This window comes from Aspergillus niger (genome assembly GCF_000002855.4).
Source record: "Aspergillus niger supercontig An06".
Taxonomy (NCBI): Eukaryota; Fungi; Ascomycota; class Eurotiomycetes; order Eurotiales; family Aspergillaceae; genus Aspergillus; species Aspergillus niger.
This window is the reverse complement of record NT_166522.1, coordinates 283023-298211: the sequence shown is the minus strand read 5'-3', so window position 1 is coordinate 298211 and position 15189 is coordinate 283023. Positions and strand designations below refer to the sequence as shown.

The 15189-nt window shown below is 50.1% G+C and overlaps 5 protein-coding genes and 4 non-coding genes across 9 annotated transcripts; 3 read left to right on the top strand and 6 right to left on the bottom strand.

The window, feature by feature from the left end:
• Positions 1-1776: 1776 nt before the first annotated feature.
• tRNA-Ile (AAT) lies at positions 1777-1850 on the top strand. The gene has a single exon. It is a non-coding gene; the product is annotated as a tRNA-Ile (tRNA).
• Positions 1851-2619: 769 nt separating this feature from the next.
• Positions 2620-4439, bottom strand: An06g01270 (uncharacterized protein; the record flags this gene model as incomplete). Its single annotated transcript, XM_059748059.1, has 2 exons — positions 2620-4155; positions 4203-4439. The coding sequence occupies 2 exons, from the start codon at positions 4437-4439 to the stop codon at positions 2620-2622; spliced, it is 1773 nt and encodes a 590-aa protein (XP_059600803.1).
• A 1063-nt stretch (positions 4440-5502) lies between these two features.
• On the bottom strand, positions 5503-6432 carry An06g01260 (uncharacterized protein; the record flags this gene model as incomplete). Its single annotated transcript, XM_001390912.3, has 2 exons — positions 5503-5890; positions 5990-6432. The coding sequence occupies 2 exons, from the start codon at positions 6430-6432 to the stop codon at positions 5503-5505; spliced, it is 831 nt and encodes a 276-aa protein (XP_001390949.1).
• Positions 6433-7233: 801 nt separating this feature from the next.
• On the bottom strand, positions 7234-7307 carry tRNA-Ile (AAT). Its single transcript has one exon. It is a non-coding gene; the product is annotated as a tRNA-Ile (tRNA).
• Positions 7308-8568: 1261 nt separating this feature from the next.
• tRNA-Ile (AAT) lies at positions 8569-8642 on the bottom strand. The gene has a single exon. It is a non-coding gene; the product is annotated as a tRNA-Ile (tRNA).
• Positions 8643-9379: 737 nt separating this feature from the next.
• tRNA-Ile (AAT) lies at positions 9380-9453 on the top strand. The gene has a single exon. It is a non-coding gene; the product is annotated as a tRNA-Ile (tRNA).
• Positions 9454-10106: 653 nt separating this feature from the next.
• Positions 10107-10870, bottom strand: An06g01220 (hypothetical protein; the record flags this gene model as incomplete). The annotated part of the gene is made up of 3 exons (XM_059748057.1): positions 10107-10288; positions 10552-10764; positions 10858-10870. The coding sequence occupies 3 exons, from the start codon at positions 10868-10870 to the stop codon at positions 10107-10109; spliced, it is 408 nt and encodes a 135-aa protein (XP_059600802.1).
• A 495-nt stretch (positions 10871-11365) lies between these two features.
• On the bottom strand, positions 11366-12532 carry An06g01210 (uncharacterized protein; the record flags this gene model as incomplete). The annotated part of the gene is made up of 1 exon (XM_001390910.1): positions 11366-12532. One exon carries the CDS (start codon positions 12530-12532, stop codon positions 11366-11368), a length of 1167 nt encoding a protein of 388 aa, XP_001390947.1.
• A 416-nt stretch (positions 12533-12948) lies between these two features.
• On the top strand, positions 12949-15047 carry An06g01200 (uncharacterized protein; the record flags this gene model as incomplete). The annotated part of the gene is made up of 4 exons (XM_059748056.1): positions 12949-14053; positions 14104-14441; positions 14501-14927; positions 14980-15047. The coding sequence occupies 4 exons, from the start codon at positions 12949-12951 to the stop codon at positions 15045-15047; spliced, it is 1938 nt and encodes a 645-aa protein (XP_059600801.1).
• Between the last annotated feature and the right edge of the window lie 142 nt (positions 15048-15189).

Sequence of the window (15189 nt, the reverse complement as noted above, 5' to 3'; positions counted from 1 at the left end):
AGCACTAGGTGAACTTGTATCCTCCAGCTTCGAGAAATCTAGGGAAATGGCTACCACTAATCAGTAGTATGGGTGTTAAAGGAGGCCATTTGGTTCTGACCTGCTCTTTTTTAAGACAGCAGATCTCGCAACTCATGGCCACCCCATGGCACTCGCTACTTGAAGTCAACCAACCCACCATCAGCATTGAAGAATTGATTTTATAAGTTACTATAGTCTCCAAATCATATCTAGCTCTCACCCCTCCTCTCTCTCTCCAGGTAATTTCCCATCAGTCCCCCATTGATCAAATGCGGTGACATGATATGTTATCGAGAAATTTACCTAAAGCGGTGGCAGAAGTCCCTGGCTATGTTTTGGCTACATGTCTGCTCTTGGTGCTCTTACCACTACCATCTTGATAAATATCTTAGATATAGCCGATTACATGAATACTCGGAGTAGCCTTATCCACACTCGGTCCATCCTAATTCATTCCTTCGGTTTATGCAACTACACCATTCCTCTGACAACCAAACACCCCCCTGACCCCCAATATAAATATCCTGTTTAGTGGGAGAAGACATCTTAGGGAGCTCAGCTGAGTATCGGTCAAGCCTTGGTTTGTTGTCACATCCTGCGAGCGTTTGCATGCTCTGGAGTACTAAGAAGGGAAAGAAGGAGGGGGTTTGGTAAGTGCGACTAGTCTATCAAGGATCAGTCTACTTCAGTACCCTTTATGTTATTCTAATTCTTCTGGGTATTATTGGACGTACATCTACTTCCATAGTCTCTGGTCTGATCGAACCTGCTACTGTCATTTCTATATTCTCAGGTACCTCACTATCTGAAGCACTATCCTGACCTATGATTGGTATCAAGTTTCATAGAAATCACAACTCGCGAAGCAACATAGAGCCTATATGTAAGCAACATAAATGGATTTGTTGTGATATACATAACATTATAGAAACGGTTATAATCGGCTGCTGCGAGTGCTGAGCCAGTTAGCTGCATGTTTCTATCCTATCTTCTTCCTTCGTATTTTTCTGCTTTTCACAACTCCAGCGTTTGATGTGTCAATAACACGTAGCCATGTCCTGTGACATGATCATCGAGATACCATTGGGCCCTCTGCCCGTCATTTCCGGCATCTATCTTCATGACCTGAAAGCAGGATTGTGATGTTGAATTTCAAGTTATGTGCAATTAATGATTTTCCAACCTTATTAATCAGACATCAGATTATCTGGGCTCCATGTACAGTTGCATACACCCATGATTAACAGATGGCTATCGTTGTTTCTCTGGAAACAGGCTGGCAGGTGTGCTTGAATGGTGCGTTCTCTTTCAGATTAGATTGAGCAAGGTGACTTTCGATTCGATTTTTGGTGAGGATATTGTACCTTTGATTCTGGACTGAATTCGAGTCTCAAGCCGTGGCAGCTCATTGGTCACTGGTAGTGATAACTTGGATGTTAACCACTATGGCGTGTCTACGATTGCAGTCCGTGACCATAACAAGATGCAAGCGTCGAAGGCAGTACGGTAATATAAATATATTCCACCTAAACTACTAGGCTGAGGCTGGCACTAGACAATATTCGCCACACCGTGGAACGTCAACAAGACAAAGAGCAAACATCTAGGTAAAGAGCTTACTATTAGATTCTTTGAAGAATCCCCTTAGAATCAATTACTGCAAGAGTGATTGACACGCACCGCAATGGGTCTGCTGAGCTGTCAGTAACAGCTGGATCTTATGTAGCACTAATATAAGGCAGCCTACATCAACCGGGTCCCATAGCTCAGTTGGTTAGAGCGTGACGCTAATAACGTCAAAGTCGAGGGTTCGAGCCCCTCTGGGACCATTTCTTTTTGCTTTTTCTTTACATCTCATGCGTGAATGGATTTACCATATAGGATAATTTATGCGTGCTAATGAATATTATCGGAGTTTTGTTGGGTTGTGGCTGCCAGTTGAAGGCGTTGTCTGGTTCATGGGTAGTCGGTGTGTTTGGCTGGGGTTCTACTCCGTTGTGTTTAGCTTCACTATCCGTGACCGCACCCTGGGGGAGATCCCGCGGAAGGAGCTGCTGGGGAAAGCAAGCTTGTAAGGGATGCGTGTCGAGCCTAGTGGCTCAAAATCTAGTTTTCTGCCCGGTGTGTAGCTGGCAGGCAGGGACTCTGTCATTAAAAACGCACCTAGTAGGGAAAGGTCCTGACACTGTCGACATTTGCCAGAAGCATGATTACTTCGCTTCGATCCAGCCAATATATTCACAGATCGCATCATATTATGCAGATAGTAGGCAACCCGAGCCAACATGCAGTATTCCAAACCCCGTCTATCTATATATCCCAAGGTGTACATACAACTAGTCTATCGACAGAGGTATTATATATGAGCATATGTCACCGAGCTGTGTCGACGGCTGTCTAAGCCAACCAGCACTGGCAGAAAGCCGTCATATGCAAGGACCATACTGAGGTCTACCTGAGGCAGTCGAAGTGCTCTGCTATTGCATGCGCTGTCTCAGAAAGCAGAGCTGGAATAGGACGATCAGTCGCCGAGGAGAATTGACCAATGTACCCACAGAAATGCGCAGTTGTAGCCAAGAGCAATGGTACTTTCTTTGATCAGACCGAGTCTTCATCTTCGGCGTAGTCCACCTTCTTTGCTCGTCGGCTTCGACGAACACCACTGCTCTGGGATCGCTTAAGAGTCGGCCTCTCTGGGATTTCGGGTGCTTCTTCATCTGAAGCTGACGGTGTAGTCGCCGGAGAAGCTTTCCGCTTCCTGGAGACCGGTTTCTTTACATTAGGTGTCTTCTTCTTTGACACCGGCGTAGCTAGCGCGCTTCCATCCGGTTCTTCCTGTGGTACAGAATCGCCATTTTCGACCGCTACTTTCTTCGTGGAAGGAGTGCGGCGAGGGCTCTGGATGGCTTTGGTGCGAACAATCTTCTTCGGTCGAAGCCATTCCTCCATGCCAGGAGGCCAGTAGACCCGTCCCTCCGGACCACCCATGCCCACTTCTTCTTCAGGGACAGTCTGAGGAGGTGGGACCAGTCCCTCCAGATCCACAAAACCCCCGTTCTTCTTGGTCTTCCTCGGCGGCTTATGTGGCCTGTTTTCGTCATTACGCACGTGAGGAATGATATCGTTGACAAGTTCGTGACCCGGCAGCTTAAATGTCCGCATCAATTCGAAAACAGCTTGCTCCTTGTCCTTGGCCTCGATCATCAGATCCATGGTGGGATCGCACGGTGGAAGAGTGGAGACCCGGGGGCTATGCTTCCGACGTTGGCGGTTTGTGATGGCAGATGGTTCTGGCTCAGAATAGTGCATCTTCTGCGTGATGCCCTTCCGGGTCCATGTCGCCTTGATCCGATCAAACAAGGACATGATGTCCAGTGTGCCCTCGCGGAGCTGGCTCGAATCAAAGATGATATTGTGGTGGTGGAAGTCGAGTACCAGGGGTATGTTCAGTTCTTCACAAATGGGCAGGAGGTCGTGAACCGACCAGCTGACATCGTCGTTCTCCAAGACAAGCCGATTTTTGATGTCCTGCGATAGGCCTCGATAATTCTCTCTAAACCGGTCAAGAGTGGCTTCTTTGTCACCAAAGACGCCGCCCATGTGCAGAATCATAACAGCATCCCTATCCTGTTGAGGTGGCAGCTGGAGCAACTGGAGCATTTCCGAGTGGTATTCCAGATCTCGAATGGAGCTTTCCACTACTTCGTCCTTAGGAGAGCCCAGTTGCGTGAATTGACCGGGATGAACGCTCACGCGATGACCGAGCTCGGCAACGACACGACCAGCTTCTGCCAGTACTTCAGAGGCAAAGGGAGCCAACTTGTAGCCGTACTCCTTGTGGCTCGCAAATGGAAACATCTCGCTGCTCAATCGCATGAACTTGATTCCGTAGCGGTCATTCCAGCGCAGCATTTTGACGAGATCGCGAGCATTGGTGAGGCCTATAGCCTCAACATACGCCTGACCGCGCGCGACATCAGCGGGCTGATCACGATCAGGACGGTTTTTGGTCGGATGAGGGGGCTGCGAAGGATCCGAGAGTGGATGTCTGTTTTCCAGGATGGAGGCAATGCGGCAAGTCCGGGAGCAGAAAACGGGCGGGGTCGCATATCGTAGATACGTATTCAGACATGCCTATACAGCATAAGGATTGGTTTGAAAGAATGATGATGCAAACTTACATAACCTAGTCGTCCCTTCCAAGGGAGGGGTAGGTAGCTGCTGTTGACCGGCGGCGCCCGTGTGAGAGCGTCCTGAAGCTCCTCTGCCTCAACTGGTACATCTTCGTCTGACTCTGGATCCATGGGTGAACCTTTTCCTAAGTCACTGGCATCCAGAGTACCTTTAGGATCGGCATTTTGTACCTCATTGTTGGGACTGCCATCAACCCCATTTCGCATGACTTCATCATCTGCCATTGTGGGCAGGGTGTCGTTGGAGGCAGCGCGTGAAACTGCTGGAAGTAACCTTGGGGAGACGAAGGTTTGAGCAGATGCCGTCACGGGCCTAGACGATCGACAGGGATGTGTGATAACACGACTGGATATATGTCTGCGACACACCGTAGCTAAAGAGGGACAGGAAATGTGGATTGGCGCAACAAAATTGAGTTGGTTCGCCACTGCGAGCTTAGAGATCATTCGTATGGAAATTGGGTGGCGAACCTGGCCGAGCTGGGAGCCAGAATTCGGGGGGCCATGGTAGTGGCCGGCATATTGGACTGGAAGGAGAGCGTAATGGAACCTCTGCCTGGGCAGCAAGATCCACAAAGACATCCAGCAGAAGGTTTCAGACTCGTACTGTCAGAAAACAAAGCAGAAACTAGGAACAGTGACCACGACGCATCATCCTGCTGAGTGCAGGGTGGGAAGGGATGTTCGAATGGACAGATGAAGGCGTCGAGATGATGCAAGAGGAAGAGCGAGAGCCCCGATGGCCAAACGCGATCGGCGCTAGTCCCGCTTCGGCGCTGGTTCCTGCAGTCGCGCGTGCCTAATCGGGTTAGTCTCGGTTTCAACCACTCTTAGTCAGGATCTTGCTCTGCCTGTTCCTTGAGGCCGTCAACTGAGTCAGGGTCTGGATCGATGAGAGTCATTTGACAGGTGGAGATAAGCAGAGCTCTACTCCGTAGCACATTGAAGAGTCATACATGTTCTTTACGAGGTCATATCACATGGCACAGGTTTAACGATTATTACATCTATTGTCAGGTGCAACAGATTCAGTACCCACAGCTATAGCCAAATCCTTTGTAGTGTTTATCACAAATATGAACCAAAACAGTATGTACTTTGCAATATCAAACCACTCCATCCAGCAACCCAAAAAAAAAAACCATGGTATCTTTTAGTCGAGTCAATTCATTATTCGTCACTTTCTCCGCGACTGCCACATTTGGGGGAGGTCATCACACCCCTCTGTGTCATGCCTGGTATGTCTGTACATACCACATACCTCCTAGCACCCCTTGCATCTCACCCTTTAATAATTCCCCGTATATGCCGAATTTCCATATCCGTAAGTCCCAGTCTGTCCCGCAGTGGTAGTACCACCATTCACATTGCTTCTCCACGGCATATATCCACCACTGCCGGTAGTAGCGCCGACATTGGTACCATTCAAGCCATCTTCCTTCTCTGCTGCCGTTGTGCCGTTCGCACCAAGCTCCACATCCCTGGGCAATGGATGCGAAGGCAGCATGTCATCAGCACTAGCAGTGTCGGGGTTGTTCTTGTTTCTTCTCCAGAAAGCGAAGCCCCGGGTAGTGCCGGAGGTGTAGCCGTTTGCGGGGGAGGGGCCAAAGCGCTTCTCGCGCTTGTGATATCGGGCGTAGAGGACTTGAAGAAGAATTGAGATCAGGAAGAAGACGCTGTACACGGGCTGTTAGCATCACATAAAGTTTTACATTAGTTGCCCTTAAGATCGGCCAAGGAAGGAAGGGTCTGGGTAGGTGAAGGAAGGAACCTACATCCCAATAATGGACACCGCAAAGGAGGCTTTCTCCAGTTCGCAGGCGTAGCCATAGCTTGTCCCTGACGGTGAGTCATCACTGCTATTACCAGACCCGAGAGGGGTGGTCACGCGACCAGAGCAGCTTTGCGTGCCATGACGGGTCATGATAGCAATGGCGACCATAGCACCGATGAAGCAGACATCGAGGACGATGGCGAGGAAGGCGAAGAAGGCGACGCCGCCAAGGCAGCAAGTGAATAGGATACCGAGGATGCCATAGAGGGTCGCAGCGCCGGACAGACCCTCGACGGCTTTCATCCAGCGCGGGATATCCTGGTCATGTCGAGAAAGGACAGCAAGAAAGTAGGAAAAGATGCCGAGAATGACAGCTGCGGCGAGGAATTGGAGAACACGGATGGAGAGGTTGGAAGCGCGCAAAAGAACGCCGCCGAAGCCCATATTGGGGCAGTCTGATACAACGGGCTTAGTATGTATATAAAAGCGACTAACTCGTATAGTTGAGAACCCAGGAAGTATAGGGTTTGGTGTAAGCGGATTAGGCAGATGGATTCACTGGGGTATTAGACCAGAAGATTGGTGAGAAACCGTAAGGCTTAGGGCAGGGTCTCCCGTGATATAAAGCGGAGGGAGACTCGACAGAGTTTGTTGGAGCGAAGGCAGCAAAATAGCCATGCAGGCGTCGCAGCCAGCCGATCAGTGGATAGGGACGGCCATTTCCTGGATGCTTTCCAGGGCTGTGGATGGCCGGTCCACGGATGACGACAACGGGATTGTCGGCCGCCATTGGTTATAATTGGACAGTACGAGCGGGGCAGCAGTGCAGCACCAGCCACACTAAAAGCCAGACCCTGACCGGCGTGATGTCAAGTTTATGGAGTGTGATTGGTGTGACCCGCCTGTCTAAGCCCTGTTGGAAAACGTCCACGATTTAGCACCGCCATCATCCCTGTCCGGATGCTCTGGAAAATCACATGTGCTGGTCCACCTGCTCGGCTTAATTTAGGCAACACGCCGGATTTGGCAGGTCCTTGTCGGATGATCCTAATCTCTCCCATGTCTGCTCTAGCGGGTGTCCCCTGGCTGCCTCCGAGCATAAACATGGACCGAAGGGCATAAAAAAAGCATATGACATGATAGACATCGTCCACGCAAGCATCTGCGTTGAGCGGACATTAAGATAGTCCGAACATAGACGCGGAACACACCGCAAATGTGGTTAGGCAAAAAAGCAAAAAGAGATGGTCCCAGAGGGGCTCGAACCCTCGACTTTGACGTTATTAGCGTCACGCTCTAACCAACTGAGCTATGGGACCAGTTGTTGTATGTTGCAAAATTTTCATGCCTTATGAGCCATAGCTTAGTTTTAATATGTTAGAATTGCTGGATACGGAGTGCAAGTACGGTGGCGGGATCCTTCGACGAGTTACTGACACTTTCCTCGTAGAAGATAATTCTGGAGGACTTGCAAACTAAGGAGGAAGTTATGTGGCATTTCCGTAAGTCTGGACCTGCGTATGCTGACGTCTATGGCAATTGGGTGGGGTAGATGATGATACTATTGGATGAGATGGAACTCATATTAGGTCTATGTATGGGTGGTGCTCGGATACTGTCCGAGAATTCCTATTGTTCTTTTGCTCGGTCTTGTGGTTTACGGCAGTATAGTTCTATTGTACTTCATGGTGTTTTCTATTTACCAGGATGAGGGCGGAACTCCATAGTCTTGACCTGAACTAAACTGTATGATGTGCAAAGTATATCTCCACCACCGTACCTCTTCTGATCACATGCCGGGAAATTGACACTATCCCAGGGATGGCCACTGTATAGTCTTCATCTTTCTCTCCGCCGTGACCGAGTACTCAGCTAGCTGACCATGAGTTTTATGGCATGGCGACAAAACGAGGAACTACACACTGCTATCTCACCGGGTCTACTAGTCCTCTTCGGGGCTGATTTGGAAGTTACTATTTAGCTTCTTCGCTTGGCTAATATGAACCAAATGATCCGTTCACCCTTTGAGTAGGTATGTCTGTCTTGGATATTGTATAGGGTGGCTTGAAACACTGCCTATCGATCTCCGCACTTTGGACTCATCTTCCAAACCTTAGTGTTGCCTTTCTCATTCGTCCTGTCACATTGTGTATAAGATTGATCTCAGTCAGTCAACTGCTCATCGATTGTAATGCTGGGTGTTTACATCGGAGCTATGTGTAATGGACTAGTTGATTGCATTGCGCACTGCACTGGCCTATTAACACAGCCATACTACTCGTGCTCCATCGGTATATATTCCCACACGATGGCTGTCACACTCTTGCCCCTTGTACTGTGACAAAATGTATCCTGCAGTGAAAATCGGCCTTGCCTTCTATTCATGATATAGCAATGTACCAAGCCGTATATTCCTGACGAACAACGTAGGGTAGATAAGAAGGGTGAAAAATAACATCCTTGTTAACCACATCATCTTGCACACTACCCCACCCGGATGTTACTAGGCGGTGTTCCAAAAAGAGTTCCAAGAAGGCTACCCAGAGCATACTGCAATGGATTTCCATTGATGCAAAAAGATGGTCCCAGAGGGGCTCGAACCCTCGACTTTGACGTTATTAGCGTCACGCTCTAACCAACTGAGCTATGGGACCCAGTTGATATATACCCGCTTTACTTTAACAAATATAAGCCAAAACTAAACCTTGCGGTCTGCCCAGGAATTCTACTCAATTGGTTTAGCAATATAGTTGAATTGATATCTCCACAGTCGGTCTTATTTTTATAGCGGTATAGAGCATTGTGCATATGATTATGCTGTCTATCTAGTGCTTTAAAATTCGCGTAATGCAGTGGCCCTAGGAGAATGGACCTTGGTGGGGACATGAGAGACGGTGTATTACAGCTTTTGTCATGGGATGTCTCTCACCTTGCATATTGTGTGGCTTCAAATGTGGGTAGCTGCAAGCTCCATAGAACAATCGAGATTGGCTGTCACTATCTACTTATTGAAGTCTAGAGTTTCTTGGTCTCTTTGGGTTGATGTATCCACACGTCTTAATTAGTCCTGTCCCCTCGCTCAACATGAATGACCGGATAATAATTCCGTCAACGGAGACCGTCCAGCAGATGACTAGCGCCATTGCACAAGGTTAACAACACGCCAACAGCTCTTGAGCTTGGCTAATGGTTCTATGCATATCCCATGTACTGAAACATCTAGGATTCTCTAAAACCGGAGAGTAGGGGAACGGATCAATCGCCCAACATGCCTCCTTTCATCCAACCCACAAGATTTGTTCACACCTAACCTGCATTTTACTTCACACTTTCTTATGCGAGATGCTGCACCCCTCATGTAGTCCCACATCAGCCGACGAAACAACAAGCGGGTCCCATAGCTCAGTTGGTTAGAGCGTGACGCTAATAACGTCAAAGTCGAGGGTTCGAGCCCCTCTGGGACCATCTTTTTGCCTTTTGTCGGTCGCATTGCTACTATGAGTAGTCATTGGTAGGTAGGTAGCTAAAGGAGCGACTGATTTTTTTTTTTTGTTTACTTGCACTAACTAGAGTTGGTTGAACTTGAGCCACATATCTCTGCTGCATTCGTTGCGCCTTTCGGGTCAGTGCCTGGCGAGATGCGTGCTGAATGATGAAAAGGTTGTGTACTGTATCTACAGCCTCTGAAAAGATATAGATTGTAGTGGCTGAAGATGTGTAAGTGCTGTCTTGGATCTATATTATGACATCGGTAGCAGGGCATAGTGTCATATCAGGATTTCCTGGACATGCTACTACCAACGGCATCAAGCAAGATACAATTGCCCACCAAACAGACCATAACCGGTATATCAGATTCAATTCAATCCAATCATAGCGAATTATGAATATCATTAATCGAATGGAGCCCTATTTACTCCGTTCTTAAGAACCTTTCACAGGGTTACAGGAGCACAGAGCTAGAATACCCCGATGCTCCTAGAAGCGGGTATTTTAACACGCACGTGGAGGAACTCAACCCTGTTAGGACCAATATTACATATACGTCACGTATCCTCATATATCCAGATATATACACCAAAACTCCGTATAATCCAATGTACCTCGTCTCACACATATCATCTCATTTCTTTCCATTCCCCACCAACCGCTTCTCCTCTAACCACAACACCGGCCAAAGCAGCACCACCCCAAATACACAAAACACCGTCGCCAGCAACTGCCAAATAGTAACCAGCAAGCCGCCTCCCCACGGCGCCACAAACTTGACGAACTCCGACGTCTGATAAAAGTCCTCCTGCTGCTTGATGTAGTACCGTTTGCCGGACCCTGTCCTCGGTGTACGGTTATCTTCGCTGTCCGTGGTGAGGTCCAGGACCGTGGTCAGATGTACATGGGCATGGTGGAAGGGTATCGCCCAAATGGAGAAGAGCTGGGAAATTTGGAGGTAGAGCTTTTGGTTGGGTTTATCGTATGCTATTCGATAGATTTCAAATGTCAGCAACTCCTTTGGCGATTCCTTGAGAAATAAATTTTAAAGGTGGATGAAGTATGATCACCTACCTACGGAATGCACCTCCAGATCAATTCGCGGCGACATGATCTTATACCATTGGTAGATCTTCTCGATGAACCAGCGACTTCCTGGGTAGGGCCAGACACGACAAAAGGGATGGATGAAGGCTGCGCTGGGAGTGAAGTATTTCTGGATGGTGCGTTGTTGGTCATCTGGCGGGGCTTGCGTGAGATGATGGATTATAGGGGTGATCTCAGATGCTGTGATGCTTATCTAGATTAGTCTTAAACGGGTGATGGTGGTGGTGAGGTTGTACAGGTACGGGGCCATGTGAATGGGTGAAAAGGACGCACCTGGATCTTCCATTTTGGGATTGTTTTGGTGGGAATTATTGGGAGAGATAAAATCGATGAAGTTGATCGAGCTGATAGACAATTAATATGGATATTTACAGTAGATACAGACACATGAATTGAAGTTGGAGGGGAAAGCTGGAATAGTTATCTAGTTGAATCGGGATGATGTCATGCATGCGGGCGTCGCAAAGGCCGGATGCGACGGTTGGTTTACTGGACTCAAGGTCGGCCAACTAGCGAGATGTGCCTGGTGCCTGTTGGTAAGGTTCTTATCCTACATCAGATAAATAGTTGCATCACTGCAAAAGATGTGATAGTGAAATTAACTTTTGTGGTATCGCAAATCACTCTGGCCATAAGAGCGTCCAGTACAGTCGGGCTGCTTTATGCTCAGTGATCAGCCCAGGTTGGTCACATCCAAACAATTCAATGTGTATAGAGCGCTGAGAAGAAAGGAATATCAACGATGCATCGTAAAAGTGAAAAAAGTATGTATACAAGTCGATCACCGCTTCCAGCTGTCCACCTTCTTGCGACGCTTCTCGAAGATCTGTCCCACTCCCATCCCATCATCGCGCTGTCCGTCTTCATTTTTGCGCTTCCGACTCCGATCCAGCGCTGAGCCGCTTCCTTGGGCTCTCCGGGTGAGCTTTGTGATCCGGTCTGCTCCCTCAGTAAGACCACGCCATTCCTCCCCGCCAAAGGTGCCTCGCGGACCCTCAGCACGCAGACGTTTGGCCCGATCCTTCTTGCTCTCCTTCGCCAGACGCACGAAGTTGGTTTCTTCATATCTCGTCCGCTCAGCCTCACGCTCGCGATCCTTCTTAGACTTCGTCTGTCGTCCACCACGTACGATCGTACTCCCGATACTGGGCTCGGCCATAGGTGCGGATGACATCTCGGCGCTAACGAATTCATCAATGACATTGGACCTGCGTTGCGGGCGTTCCCTGCGCTCCCGGGTTTCGGTAGTCGGTAGGGCTGTGGGCATGATGCGAGGTGGTCGGTAGATGCCGTCGCTTGTCGCTCTCGCGGTCGCCTTATCCTGCTTGGCCTCAGGCTCGACCTTCTTGGAAAAGGCAGACACGTTAGGCCGGAATGCCATCTCATCTATATCCTCCTCCTCATCCTCATCCTCCTCGTCCTCCTCACTGTCTCCCTCGCTGTCGCTGCTACCTTCGTCGGAGCCAGACTCCTCGTCGCGAGCGGACTTCTTAGCCTTCTTGCTCTTCTTGGGGGCTGCGGCCCCGCGCTCAGCCCGCTCCGCATCCTCTGCAGCCTTGATAACCTTGTCAACCTGGTATTTCAGCCGTCCTTCCAAAGGCCGGACACCGCGATCCAAGTAGACACGTAGTTCAACGAGTTTCTTTACGATATCGTCCGGAAGCGAGTCGTTCGTTTCGGCGTCCTTGTCCGCGGATGACTTGAGACCCCTCAACTGGAATATGACCAAGAATACGAGGTTCTGCATGTAGGAAAGGAGGAGATCTGACTTGGTATCAAGTAGCGAAATGCCATCTTGCGGCGGTTCGATCGACACATCTGATGGCGCATCCCGCTTCGTCTTAGGGAGCGATGATCCGGTGCTGTTGAGACACGTGGTGAGGGTCTCGAGCAGAGCCGAGATATTCTGCGAGCCAGAAGGCTCTGACTGGGATACGGCTGCCGCCATTGTGTGCTGTGCTGTCTCTGACTGTCTGTTGAGTTGTCCGTCGCCGAGATGGAGAGGGAAATTTTTAGAGACCGCTTATCGGCACGTGTCGATAGGCTCTGGCTTAGTCAGACATACGAGGTTCACGTGCGGCCAAGTGCGCGAGCTGGCCTCAATGCATCCGGGCAAGGCGTTCTCTTCTCAGCGAAGAGCCCGGTTTCGGTTCAATTCCTCGTTAAGAATCCCTGGTCTCCATCTCAAGCAGGTGGTTACTACCCAGACCACCCCCAACCCATGCGAGCTTGAAAATCGCTTGTGGCGTGGAAGCTGTAGCCTGTATGTATGCCACTGGAGCTTGGGTCCAGCCGAACCCCAGGGACATCCGCCAGCGACCGACAAGAACTAACTAATACCGCGCTGGAATAGAGATACCCACCATGTGGTTCAACAAACGTTCCTCGCCCATCGCTGCCCTCCTACTCACTGCTCCATCATTATCCGCCGCTTTTTATCTTCCCGGAGTAGCGCCTACCTCCTACGATGAAGGTCAATCGGTACCACTCTATGTCAACCATCTTACGCCCGGCCTAGCGCAGCAGGATGAACAGCTCCATTCCGTCTTCTCCTATGACTACTATCACCCGGCGTTTCATTTCTGTACACCCCCCGAAGGTCCCAAGGATGTACGCGAGTCACTGGGAAGCATCCTGTTCGGAGACCGCATCCAGACGTCGCCTTTCGAGCTGCACATGGGCAAGAACGAGACCTGTAAGGCTGTCTGCGGCCCGGCATCGTTCGATGCCCGCAGCGCCAAGTTCGTCAACCGTCGAATCCAACAAGGATACAACATCAACTGGCTGGTAGATGGTCTTCCTGGGGCGCAGATTAACATGGAGGCCGTGACGCAGACCAAGTTCTACAGCCCCGGGTTCGCTTTGGGATCGATCAACGATGAGGGACAGCCGGTCTTGAACAACCACTTCGAAATCCTGATCGAGTACCACCGTGTCGGCTATGGAAATCAGGACAAGTACCGTGTTGTTGGCGTGCTCGTGCAGCCGGAGTCCCGGCGCAACTCCATGGTCTCGGATGATGGTACCGCCCAGTGCGATGGCGACGGTGTCGGCATCACCTTGAGCGAGGAGGGCGAGACTGCGGTGACATGGACATACAGTGTGTACTGGCGTGAGTCGCCCACCGCATGGGCCACTCGTTGGGACAAATATCTTCATGTCTATGATCCGAAGATTCATTGGTTCTCCTTGATAAACTCGGCCGTGTTCGTGGTCTTCCTGGTCGCGATGGTGAGCATGATCTTGGTTAGGGCTCTGAAGAAAGATATCGCCCGGTACAACCGTCTGGACATGATCAACCTGGACGACTTTGACAGCACGTCCGCGGCGGTGGAAGACGGTATTCAGGAGGATTCAGGCTGGAAGCTAGTGCACGGAGATGTGTTCCGGTGCCCCAAGTCCCCGCTGCTTCTGAGTGTGCTTGTCGGTAACGGAGCTCAACTTTTCATGATGACGGGGGTGACTGTTGGTAGGTTGCCTGGCCGCTTAAACAGAAAGGTTTCATGCTAATAGCCATAGTTTTTGCTCTCTTTGGACTTCTCTCCCCCGCGAACCGTGGCTTCCTGGCCACTGCAATCCTTCTGATATATACGCTTTTCGGCTTCATTGGCGGCTACGTATCGGCCCGAGTCTACAAATCGCTGGGCGGCGATGCCTGGAAACGCAACATTATTATGACTCCAGTGCTGGTTCCCGCACTTATTTTCGGCGTGTTCTTCCTTCTGAACCTGTTCGTTTGGGCTAAGGGATCAAGTGGTGCTGTGCCCTTCGGCACTATGCTTGCCCTGGTCCTGATCTGGTTCGTGATCAGCGTGCCGCTAAGTGTTGCGGGAAGCTGGCTGGGATTTAAGCAACGTGTACGTCGCATGCCTCCGAAATTGCTATGATGGTTGCTAACTGCTTGTAGGCTATCGAAGGTCCCACTAAGACCAACCAGATCCCCCGCCAGGTTCCTCCGATGACGGGAACGCTGCGTACTGTTCCCTCTCTGCTGTTGACCGGTATCCTTCCCTTCGGGGCGATTTTCGTGGAGCTCTACTTTATCATGACCTCGCTGTGGACAAACAAGATCTACTACATGTTCGGTTTCTTGTTCCTCTGCTACGGGCTGATGGTTATCACATCTGCTGCCACGACTGTGCTGCTGGTGTACTTCTTGCTGTGCGCTGAAAACTACCGGTGGCACTGGCGGGCGTTTGCCGGTGCGGGAATGACCGGTGGGTATGTATTCCTGAACGCACTTCTGTTTTGGATCACCCGGGTCAGCTTTGGTGGTCTCACCGGCGCGGTGTTGTATGTCGGCTACTCCGCTCTCATCGGATTTATCGTCTTCATTCTGACAGGTAAGAACCATTGTGAGCCCGAGAAGACTTATTCCACTAACCCTATGACTAGGATCCATTGGATTTTTCGCCAGCTGGGCGTTCGTGCAGCGTATCTACGGCTCCATCAAAGTCGATTAAGCTGTTCAAGGATTCTGACATGAGCGATCGCTCATCGCGGCGCGGCCCGCCCCCAGAGTCGTAGACCAAATGCCGAAATCTCATCCGGTATTATCGCAGGAGGGAAATCCGCAGCGACTCAGCACGCGCGGTGATCGCGGGG